Source organism: Panicum virgatum, chromosome 6N (assembly GCF_016808335.1).
Source record: "Panicum virgatum strain AP13 chromosome 6N, P.virgatum_v5, whole genome shotgun sequence".
Taxonomy (NCBI): Eukaryota; Viridiplantae; Streptophyta; class Magnoliopsida; order Poales; family Poaceae; genus Panicum; species Panicum virgatum.
The window spans coordinates 46,434,977-46,446,935 of NC_053150.1; the positions used below are offsets into that span (position 1 = coordinate 46,434,977).

The 11,959-nt window shown below is 52.7% G+C and overlaps 1 protein-coding gene across 4 annotated transcripts; it reads left to right on the forward strand.

Moving 5' to 3' along the window:
• Positions 1 to 542: 542 nt before the first annotated feature.
• Positions 543 to 10,049, forward strand: LOC120677547. 4 transcript variants are annotated; one of them, XM_039958698.1, is made up of 4 exons: positions 543 to 1,143; positions 9,125 to 9,211; positions 9,720 to 9,774; positions 9,905 to 10,049. In XM_039958698.1, coding segments are annotated over exons 1-4 (693 nt in total). In that variant the 5' UTR covers positions 543 to 594; the 3' UTR covers positions 9,907 to 10,049. The 4 variants fall into 4 exon arrangements, with proteins under 4 accessions (XP_039814632.1, XP_039814634.1, XP_039814631.1 ...); XM_039958700.1 differs by having other exon boundaries at positions 543 to 1,043; XM_039958697.1 differs by lacking the exons at positions 9,720 to 9,774; positions 9,905 to 10,049 and adding an exon at positions 9,318 to 9,712.
• The last annotated feature ends 1,910 nt before the right edge of the window (positions 10,050 to 11,959 follow it).

Sequence of the window (11,959 nt, forward strand, 5' to 3'; positions counted from 1 at the left end):
TCTCTTCCAATCTCTCCTAATTATTAACTCGAGCAGAACGCATCAGCTACGCAGTAGACTTTCAGTTGCCACAAAACTTTATTTTATCATGTGTCATTAGATTATATTATTAGAGTGCACGGTCGTATTGGCCTATTTAATCTATCTATATTATAAAGATCTAAAATAATTGAAAATGTTTCTTACTCAAATCGAATCACCTTACTCCTCACGTTGAACCCGTCTGTCAAGGTCCAAATAGGTGGAAAGGGGTGGAGACCCATAGAAACTCGATGATAGAGGATGTTTCTGCCAAAAAAATTAATCTTTTTTCTCACTAAACGCGATTCTACCCGCCCGCGTACCCACGCATCAACTGCAACCTTCGCGTACCCGTTCGTGGTCTTCTCCTTTCGGCTTTCGCTCTTTGTTCCCTGCCATGGTCCTTCTCACCTCCTTCCGCCCGCCGCGCGCCACCGCCTCCTCCCGCTTGCCGCGCGCACGCCACCGCCTCCTTGCTCGCCGCCCGCGCGCTCGACACGGCTCCTCGCTCGCAGCCCGCGCGCACGCCACCTTCCCTCCTCCCACTCGCCGCGCGCACGCCACCACTGCCCGATGGCGGCCGCTCACGCGCTCGCCGCCGCCTCCTGGCTCGCCGCCCGTGCGCGCGCCACCTCCCTTCCTCCCGCTTGCCGCGCACCACCGCCTCCTCCCCGCTCGCTGCTCGCTTCCCCACCCTCGCCATCGCCCGGGCCTCGCGGCACAGCCCGTTCACCATGGCGCTCGCGAGAGCCACCATGGCCTCTTGCCCTCTTCCCCTACTCCCGCGGCACGCTGGTCGCGGGCGCGGCGTGGCTCTGCGCTGGGGCCGACAAGGCAACGTCGCCTGGGATCTCGGCCTCGCTGCGTGCGAGGACGTCGATGCCGAAGAGGAGACGGACGAGGAGGATGAGAACGAGGAGCGGGAGGACGCCGATCACGAGTCCGAGTCCAGCAACGCCGCGGAGCTCGGAAATTTCAGGAAGAGTTTGCATAGAAAGTCGTGGCTCTGGAGCCAGCAACAGGTGCTTTTCTTGGTTTGCTATTTCAGCTGCATTTTGTAGGATTAGAGGCAGTTTCAGGAAGAAGTTACATAGAAGGTCGTGGCTATGGAGCCGGCAACAGGTGCTTTTCTTGGTTTGCTATTTCTGCTACATTTTGTAGGATTAGAGGCAGTTTCAGGAAGAATTTGCATTGCATCCTAATTATTCAGCAATGGAAAAGGCTACTTTTGTCTGATTCTTTTGGTTTTGGGATGTCCTCGCTGGTAATTTTTTCACTTTGGAGAATTATTTCTTTTGTCAAAAAGTTCTCGCCTTTTGGATGTGGACTATGCAAATTCAAGCAAACTATGAGCAGAAAAAGATTAATGGTTATTGCAGACATGCTAGCTTTTGCGAAGTCATATTCTCTTGCTGAAAAGGGGCAAAACCTAGCTTTTCTCAACATTTTGCTTCCTGCTTCAGTTTCAGAGTTTCTGAGCTGAAAGAATGTGCAGAGTTCAACAAAAAAAATTTTTGAGGGGGGCTACGGCCAGCAAAACTCCAGCCTGAACAAGTTTTATTAATATGTGAGGTTGTACATACAGAATTTACAGCAAAAGAGTATGGGAGGGAAAAAACTATGTGCAAACTAATTTACATCAAAAGCAGAACACCACTCGTGGAGGTAAGCTTTGTCTGATGGCGATCGCATCCTAATGGACCAGAGGCGCAGGTCTTGGAGGATGGCCAAACCAGTATCATCAGCTGTGGGGAACAGAGAACTGAAGACAACAGAATTGCGCGCTTTCCAGACATTCCAGAGCACGGCAGTGATGATGGTGGAGCGAGTTCGCGGGGAGGCTTCATCAGAGAAATATGGCAGGTCCCAGAGTTCTCTGAAAGAAGTCAAGTGCGGAGCAATGTTCCAGCCAATATAGTTGAGAAGCCCACGGGCAAGGGGACATCGCAGCAGCAGATGATCCTGATCCTCATAAGCGCCGCAATACTGACACAGAGCAGATTCCACAATACAGCGGTGGTGGAGCAAGGCAGCAGAGGGCAGCCGGTTGTGATGCACCAGCCAGAGGAAGTGCTTGCATCTCGGGATGGCAGCGTTGGACCAAATGCAGTCAGCGAATCCATCAATCGGTCGCTGCTCCATATGCCATAAGTAAAAGCCCCAGGAGGAGAAAGGCTGAAGATCAACGCCAATGCCACGACGATCTGGGACGTGTGGCAGGAGAGCGACATCCGCCAGGGCAAGCAGGATTGCACTCAGCTGCGAGGAGGCCACCGAGGTCAGACGCGGATGCAGAGGAATTATCCACTGGTCCTGAAGGTAGGCATGAGCAACTGTGATGTTTGGTCTTGGGCAGAAGGAGAGCAGAGCAGGGAACAAGTCGGCGAGTGGCTGTGGTCCAATCCAGTGATCAAACCAGAAGCTAGTAAACTGACCACTGCCAAGGTGGACTTTGGTGCAGCGTCGGAAATTAGGTATCAGTTGACGCAGAGTAGTCCAAATGGCAGTGTCCAGGTGATGTGTGTCGCCAAGGTCCCGACCAGCACCATCACCATTCATAAGGTGAAACCACTTCTGCCAGTTGGTGGTCGGGGCCTGCAGGAGCTTGTCAACAAACTTGGACAGGAGGCCCTTATTCTCGAGATCTAGACGCTTAATGCCCAGCCCACCACGAGCACGATCCCAATAGACAAGCTCCCAAGCAGCCTTGCATTGCCCCCCCCCCCCGAGCAGGTGATGTCGCCTGTCCAGATAAAAGCACGTCTCCTGGCATCAATAGCCTCAATAGTGCCTTTTGTGTAGTAGAGTGGAACACATTGCATAGACGGCACGAGCACCCAAGACAGCATTGGCAAGAACAGTCCGGCCACTAGGAGAGAGCAGCTTGCCACACCAGCCAGGGATGTAGGACTCAACAGCAGCAACCAAAGGACGGTGATCAGCGAGACGGAGCTTAGTAGAGTTGAGAGGCAATCCAAGATACGTCTGTGGGAAGGACGAGACTTGGCATCCAAAAAGCTGGGCCATCTCAGCAGCCGGAGATGGCTCAACCCCAATAGGAACAAAGGTACTTTTATCATAGTTGATATGCAACCCAGTGAAAGAGGAGAATTGATCCAGCAGAGCCTTGAGATGTGCCAGTTGATCTGGATCAGCTTTGACCACGAGCAAAGGTGTCGTCAGCATATTGGAGGACAGGGCATGACAGGGAATCAACTATGGGGTGCTGCAAAAGGCCTTGCATGGAGGCACTCAGAACCATTTGCTGCAGAAGGTCTGCCACAAGGATGAACAAATAGGGTGACAGAGGATCCCCTTGACGCAAACCCTTCCGGCACTGAATCCATTTACCAGGAACACCGTTTAGCACAACAGCAGTCTGGCTGGAGGTGTTGAGGTTGGTGATCCAAGTACGCCAACGAGCAGGGAATCCTTTCGCTAGAAGAATAGCATCCAAGGCATGCCAATCAACATAATCGAAAGCCTTCCTGAAGTCAAGCTTGAGGATGATTGCAGGGGCACCTCGCTTGTGGCAGCATTGGACAACTTCAGTAGCATAAATAAAGTTCTCAGCAATACAACGACCTTTGATGAACCCGGCCTGATCAGAGTGCACAAGATGAGGAATAAACGGTTGCAAGCGGAGCGTCATACCCTTGGTACAGATCTTGGTGACACAATTCTGCAAGGAGATAGGTCTGTAGTCTTTGGCCAGGAGGGAGGCAGCTTTCTTAGGCAAGAGGGCAAGATAAGCCTTGTTGACACGTTCAAGGTCAGCTGTACCCGCATGGAAGGCATTCAGGAAGGCAAGAAGATCATGCTTTACTAGTTCCCAGTTTGCTCTGAAGAAGAGAGGTGTAAAGTCATCAGGGCCGGGTGCAGTGTTGGTCTTCATGGAGAATAGGATGGTCTTGAGTTCCTCAAGAGAGAAGGGCTCAACCAGAGCTGCAGCCTGACCAGTTGTAAGAGTAGTGCAGCTGAGGAGGGAGGCTAATTCTGGCATATCAGAGCATTGATCAGCTTGTCCCAACAGACCCGAGTAGAAGGCATGAAGAATGGCAGCTTTGGAGGCATGATCAGATACCAAAGAACCATCAGCAGCTTGAAGTGCTTGAATCTGGTTGCGTCGCCATTGCACAGTAGCGGCCATGTGATGAAATTTGGTGTTCTCATCTCCAAGCTTACAGGAACGGAATTTGCTTCGCTGGCGCCAGAAGATGGCAAGCTGCTTTCCATGCTCCAAGGCCGCAGCTCGAACCAAGGTTCTCAGGTTGAATTCAGCCAGGAATAGGGGCCGGGCTTCCTCAATGTGGTCGATCATGGCAATGACTAAGTTGCAGTTTTGTAGGAGGTCGAAAGGGGAGCGTTTTTGCCGGTGCCAGAGCTTGAGATCATGCCGACATCGTTTGAGCTTTCTGACGAGCAGAGCAGCATGATTGCATTGAGGAGCAAGCAGACCAGGAACACTAAGCCAGGCAGAGGAAACAATATCTGTAAAACCTTCCACACGCGGCCAGTGATTGTTGAATCGAAAGATCGCCGGCTTCGGAATTGTTGTAACTGCAGTGAGGACAAGCTGACAGTGATCCGAAACAGCAGCCGAGGAAGAGGCAAGAGTCGAGTTGGGGAGGCAGAAACTCCATTCAGTGTTAACAAAGAACCTGTCAAGACGTACCAGAATGGGAACCTCCTGATGGTTGGACCAAGTGAAGCGTCTGTCGAGCAAGGGGAGCTCCTGCAGAGCCATAGCATCCAGAGAACCATTGAACCAGTCCGCCTCCAGAGAGTCAAAATTACCATTGGAGCGGTCGTCGGGAGATCTGATGAGGTTGAAGTCTCCAAGAAGTACCCATGGGCCAGATACAGAGGACTGTAGACCAAACAACTCATCCAAGAATGCCTGCTTATCACCATGCAGGCAAGGACCATAGCAGTTGGTCACAGTGACAGTGAGATTAGAGCAAGTGGATTGGAGGATGGTTGTCAAGGAGTGAGCTGTGTGGCCGGAGGAGGTGAGGTTGAAGCAATTCTGGTCCCAAGATGTAAGAATACCAGCAGAGGCACCATTTGAGGCCAGGAAGGTGAAGGAAGAGGCGTGGTTAGCAGGGGGAAGGGAGAGTGCTTTGAAGCAATCAATAGTTTGTAGCTTGGTTTCCTGAAAGCAGATGATGGTAGGGGTAGTTTGAGGAATGGCGAGCCGAATATTGTTGCATTTGCCCCTGTCACCAAGCCCTCTTACATTCCAGAAGAGAATGGTGAGAGATCTAGCCATAAGGAAAGCCAAGCACCACCAAACCCAGAGAAATGCAACTAGACAGGCCTTGGCAGGAAGCAAGCCAACAATATGACATGAAGGAATCATGCTCCGGCAGCCGGGGAGCTCTCAGCACTGAGTATCTCCTGAGAGTTTTAAGGCGCGTTAAGTACAGACCAGGACCCAAGCACAGGGTCATTACAAAAGTGAGAGCAACGTAGGCTCTCCAGCAGCAGCAAAAAGGGCGAGGAGCATGAACATGAAGTTGCAGGCGCATCAGTCCAGCGGATCGACGGCAGGAACAGGGCAGCCATCCAAGTTGAGGAGGTGGCCATCAGGGACACCATAAGCCCGCCCCTGCAGCTGCAAATCTTGGAGGCACCAGGCCGGAGTAGCCGAGGCCGGAGCAGCATCAGAGTCGACGTTGTTGTTGCCCGCAGAGGTGGCCGCACCCAGCTTACGCTTCTTGAGGCGAACAGCAGCATCAGCCACCGTCTCACGGAGAGGGGCCTCCTTGGCACGGAGACGGGAGCTGCGACGCTTGCCAACCACATCCTCAGTGGCAGCAAGGGTCGGGATCATCGTAGATGTAGCGGGGAGCCGGGTCTTCTTAGGCGGAGGCAGGGCAGCAACATCAGAGAGCTCCAGGGGAGCAACGTCGACATCGGGGAGCTCCGGGGAACCAAGAGGCAGCGGCGGCAAGGGGATGGTCACGGAAGTGATGAGACACTCCGCGTCCCCAAGGCTGCGCAAGGGCTCCGGAGCCACCGGCAGGATGTCGAGGTCGAGGACGTCGAAGTTTGGCGAAGTGGGGGGCGCAGGAACAATAGCCGGCGGTGGCACCAGGACAGCAAGTTCAATGTCGAGGGCGGCAGGAACAGCGGAGGTTGGTGGAGCAGTCGGAGAAGCAGCAGAGGCGGCCCGGGGGAGGGGGCGGCCGTTGCACAGGTTGTTGGCATCCCGGATGGAGATGTTCGGAGCCGGGGCCGCGCCAAAGCCAGTGGCGATGATGTCGACGGAGCAGGACAGAGAGCGGGTGGACCCCACCTCTGCAAGCTGGTGAAGGAATCCCACGGAGGCGGTGCAGAGGTTGACGATGAACATTCCCTGGTCCCCCGGAATGTTGGCCCGGAAAGGCTGGGTGGGGATCCGGTACAGGCCTCGCTCGCCGCGTTCACCAACCGTGCGGATCTCAAAGAAGGACCCACGGAGCATGTGGAAGGAGACAGAAACCGGCTTGGAAAGCAAAGGTTCGGCAAGTACCTCGGGGTAGTAGAGCTGACCCAGGTCACGGCCAATAGGGATCGGCAGCATGTCGCCCAGGGACATGAAGGCGCGGCGAGCATGGCGCGCATGGTCCCCCAGGTAGGCAGAGCCAGCCGCCGACATCCCCAAGGCCGCGGCAACCGACCCATCTAGGGGAAGCCCAGCCGGCGGCGGGGCCTCACCAGGAACGGCAACGTCGGCGGCGACGGGGGGTGTGGTGGCGCAGCCGGACCCCGAGGCAGGCCATCATCGTCGGAGTCAGAGTCCTCAAGGTGCTCGACGTGGAGGTTCTCGATCTGAGCCATAGCGCCCAAACCAGCATGGTTCTTGACATATTCCTCGAAAGGAATGTCGGCCGTGCCTTCCACCTTGACAGTCAAGAGCACGACAAAGAAGTCAGTGCCCTGAATGCAAACCGGATCGACGAGATGCGGGTTGGCGTAGGAGCCGGCGGAGTAGACGATGCGCTCGCGGTTTCAGTGCTCCATGGGGAAGTTGCGGATGGCGAGGTGGACGAATGCCTCATGGCCGAACTGGAAGCGGTTGGGGGTCTCGGTGTGGCGCTCCAGCCGGACAGTGTGCTCACGGCCAAGGAACGGCGCCAGCAGCATGGTCTGCTCACGAGCAGCATTGCTTTCGAACATGATGAGAGCAGCACCATAGGACGAAGGGGCGAGCGTCACGCGGGGATTACCCCCAGGGCCGCCCAGAGCGTGGCAGATGTGACTCATCGGCGACGCCGGGGTGGGGTCGACGAGACCAAAGGCGAGGTGCGCGAAGCGCTGCATGCGCACCGGCGGCATGAAGACGTCGATGGCATCAGGGCGTTGCAGGTCCTCCTCAGCAAGCAAGGCATCCTCCACTGCAGCATCCGCAGCAGGAGGCACATCATCAACGGCAAGGGGGGAATCTCCCCCTCCTCAAGAGCAGGAGCGGGAGGCGGGGGCGAAGCCAGAGGGGCATCAGCGTCAGAGGAGCCGGAGGAGGTAGCGGAGGTGCGCAGCGAGGCAAGGCCCGGGGAGGAGGGCTCAGCGCCAGAGCCAACAAGCGGCAGGCCCGGCATCTTGCAGTGGCGCGTGGTGTGGCCGAGCTTCCAGCAACGACGGCAGCGGATAGGGTCGCGGCACGCAGCACGGTGGTGGTCCAATGCAAGGCAGCGGAAGCAGCGGCGGTGAGCGAAGGGGAGCGGTGAGCGTGGAGGGGTGACCGGCGGGGGATGGGGTTGCGGGGGAGTGGCGGTGACAGTTGCAAAAGAGTACCGGGGAGGGGTTCTTGGCCCCGGACTGGCAGTGGAGGGCGGAGCGTCGTGGCTTCCAGGGGAAGGCGTAGCGCTGCAGAGGGGCGGGAAGGGACTGACACCGCAGGGGGTGGGTAAAACTCCCGTGCACCGGGTGCACACCGAAGGGAAGGCAGCAGCAAGAGGGGGAGCACCACCCGAGGCAGGCGCAGGCGTGCACTGGGCGCAGCCGTCCACCAGAGGACGCACACGACGCGAGGTGACGACGCGACGGCAAGCCCCACCGCCCGGCAACCGAGCGGCAGCAGCAGAGCGCCCAGGCAGCACCCCCGCCGCGCCCGCGCCCGTGCCCTCGGGAGTGGCGAGGCCAGATGACCAAGGGGAAACCGGCTGGAGCGGCGCATCGGGCACAGCACCGCGGGGGGAGACCGGCACGGCAGCACCACCCCCCGGGAGGGGGGAGGCGGGAACCGGACCAACCGGTTGCGGGAGGGACGCAGAGGCCGACGCCGCAGAGGCGAAGAAGAGGACCTTCACCGGGCCATGGCGGAGCACCCCAAGAGTGAGGATGAACCGGGCGATGGACGGCCGAGCAATTGCGATACGGAAGAGGGCCGGCGAGACTTGGGAGACGCAGGACGGGCCACCCAACCAGTAGCTCAGGGTGTTCCGCATCCAGGCGAGGTTGCAGGAGGCGAGTCTGGGGTAGGGGTCACCCAGAGCTCAGAGAGCTCGAACAATGGCGACGCCGCAGAGAGAGGCACAAAGACAGGCGAATGGAAGTTCCGGAGGCAGTAGTCACGGAACGCATCACTTGGCGAGAGAGGAGCGCCAGGAGTGGGGTTACCAGCATGGGACCAGCGGGGAGCGCTAGCAGAAGTGAAGCCGGCAATGGTAGGGTTAGGTCGGCCAGGAGGCAGTGTGGAGGCAGGGTTAGGACGGCGGCGACGGCGAGGACGGGAGTGCGTTCTTGGGCTAGGTGGCGCGGTGGCGGCAACGGCCGGGGAGGTCGGGTCGCCGGAGCGAGGGGGGGAGGGGGGGGCTCGTTAGCGGTCTTCATCTCCTTCGTCTTCGACGTGGTTTGGCTGTGTGCGGTTCCACCGTGCGCCATTACGAAATATATTCATAAATTCCAAGCTGCAGAGTTCAACAATGTCAGCTTAAATACTTAATATTGCATATTTGATCTTTTCTTCTACACCCCCACCCCCTAAAAGTTGCAATCTTGAAGCTTTATTTTGAATGAAGTGGATATTTTGAAAAAATCAAAATAAGTTGACACGAACATTTCTTTGGCTAGAACGCTCCCTTTTCCTTCTGACACTGATAGAAGTTTTACTCCTCAGAGCCCAGATGGAGACATCATCGACTGCGTGCATATCTCCCACCAACCAGCCTTCGACCATCCTCTCCTCAAGAACCACACAATACAGGTGAGTTAGTCAACCTCTCAAATATTTTCAGGAAACAAAACAAACATATAAATGGTTAATTTATGGGCTCACCATTTTAACACTGCCAAAATATCTGTCATTGCAGTTTAGGCCGGCCTACCACCCTGAAGGTCTATATGATGATGCCAAGAGCAGCATAGGCTCCAACAATGCCGGCCAGAAGCCGATGATCCAGACGTGGCATTGAAATGGCACATGTCTGGAAGGCACAGTCCCAATCAGGAGAACCAAGAAGGATGACCTACTCCGAGCGTCATGAGGCAGTAGGCTAACAAGTTCAGTCTGTCCCAACTCTGGATCCTGGGGGGTCATATGGGGAGGATCTGAACAGCATAGAGGCTAGGTACTTCAAAGAATCTGACATTCTGACCTCATGAGTTTAGTTTGTTCATTCTTGTGTCAAGTAAATGCTGACATTTTTCATAGTGGCATGCAACCCAAAATGTGTGTCTTAACATTTATGTGATGTTTGGTTTTGGTTCATCAGGTTAGCCATGACCTTTATGGACACAACAACACTATATTGTTCACATTACTGGACTGTAAGTCTCACAAAGTCAGTACCTTGTGCTTATATTATTAATTTGTTTCAGTACTTGATTGACAGACATTCTTGGGTTGATGCATCAACTCAATGACTGATGCGCTGCCTTCCGATTGTGTATTTTGCAGAGTGATGCATATCAGGCAACAGGGCGCTATAACATGGTTGTGCATCGCTGGATTATGTTAAACAAATTTTTCTAGGAGTATTATGCTGTCCTTACTATAAATAATTCAAACAACTCGCATTTGCAATGAAAGCGAGTATACACACAACTTGACAGCTCCCGAATTTTATTTCAAGGATACGCAACAGATATGCGTATCTTTTTTTCATTAACAAGAACAATTGTTAATTACAGGCACCTATAGAGCTCTAGATTAGACTCTAGCTGGGAAACTTAGAACAACAAGAATGCTAATTACAGGTGCGTGGTTTAATGACGAAGTACAGCAAAGCTGAGCATGTGCCGAAACAATAGAATATGCAAGGAGCTCCTGTTCGAGTCAAATTCACCAAAAGTTCGCAAACATAGCAGGCTATATTGTAGAAACTCATGATCTTCGTGTTAAACTGAGATAGGGTTGTAGATGGCCAAATAAGTGGCCTAGGCGCCCAGAAGGACCCGGTCAAAGCCTGGATATCGGACACGACACGATCGAGCATAGCACGGTTGGGCAAGGCACGACACGGCGACCAGCAATACCAGGAGGCGGAGGAGGCCGGTGGCACAGCGCGCAATGCCGTGAGGTATATGCAAATGATCAAAACACGTGCGGCACACTTTACTAGTTTTAATAAATGTAGGATACAATTTTTGTTTCAATTGATTATTGGAGTTGTACATTGAAATATATTTTATTCTTTTACATGCTTATTAAAATATGAAGAAGAGTGGTGATATTGACTCTTTTCTTTAAAAGTATGCATCAAAGAATTTTTTTAATGACTTCTATTAAAAATAAGCTAAAAATAAGATGGGTAATAGTCATTAATATCCTTTTGGACGATTATCTAGTGACTTATTGAGCGAGATATCTTATTACAATTGTGTGAAGAAGAAATCATCAACACTTTCATGGCTATTAGAAGCTGTAGGCCTAACAAGAAGTAATGACACAATGTTCTGGTGTGATATTTTAATTCTAGGTTAAGCAAAGCTATACTCTTTTGAGAAATAATTAACGTGGGGGAATGGAGGAGGAAAATATTAGGACTCTAGAGAGACGGAGAAGAGTCCAGAGTACCCAATAAAAAAATCCGGAGAGGGAATCCGAGGAGCGTTGCTCCTTCTATAAATAGGGGCTAGTTCCCCACTGTAAAAGCATCTTGTGAAAAAACAACATAAAGAAATAAAGAATTCCCTTTCTCCTAAATTTCTCTCCTGCTCTGTGTTCTCATTAGACACACTATTTCTTAATTTACTTGTCTATTCCATAAACTTTATGTACCTTTTCTTTTTAATTGTATTTTGTAATTCACATACATGTATATCGACATATTAAATTTATAGAGGTTAATAAAATTTTAGATTGGACCGCCATAGCTACAAATTTTGAATGTGCCACCGAAGAAAAAGCATACGCACTTGAACAGCTCCATGGCTAGATGCCGATCGATGGGTTAATTTGATGGAACGATACAACGTGGGATCTATATTTATAGCTGGCTTTGAGATAGGTAACGATATGATGCGGATCTCCCTATATTATCGCTGGCATTTAGGCATGTAAGACCAGACCCGTTCAGAATGAGTACGACAGGGGGATAAGGATAAATTTCAGCCATGCAATCTTTATTTGCCTTCGCTTGGTGAGTCTCAAGTCGCATGGACTCCATTTATCACCGGTCGGTCATCGGTTCATGCATGCAGGCCGCGCGATGCAGAAGTTAGGGAAGTTTTATCTGAAAGGAATTAGGACCAACAGTTTGATACATACACTAGCTAAAGATTTTGGTGGCACACTGTTTGGTATCACAGAAGACGTACTGAAAGGTGCTCAGGACTTCAATGGGTTCCAGGCAAGTATTCCCGGTCTGACTATTCTGATACACGTTTTAGGGAACGCTCAGATGGAATTTGGCAGATAGATGTTGTACGGAAGAAGAGCGATATGTTCATTTCTACATTGTAAAGAGATATTCATAGACTTGAAATTGCGACTCTTGGAACCGAGTGTCTG

Excerpts from the sequence above, each read along its gene's own strand:
- LOC120677547 (XM_039958697.1), top strand. The coding sequence starts at position 595 with ATGGCGGCCGCTCACGCGCTCGCCGCCGCCTCCTGGCTCGCCGCCCGT. Across the intron at positions 1,144-9,124 it reads GGCTATGGAGCCGGCAACAG|AGCCCAGATGGAGACATCAT; the intron begins GTGCTTTTCTTG and ends TTTACTCCTCAG. Across the intron at positions 9,212-9,317 it reads TCAAGAACCACACAATACAG|TTTAGGCCGGCCTACCACCC; the intron begins GTGAGTTAGTCA and ends CTGTCATTGCAG.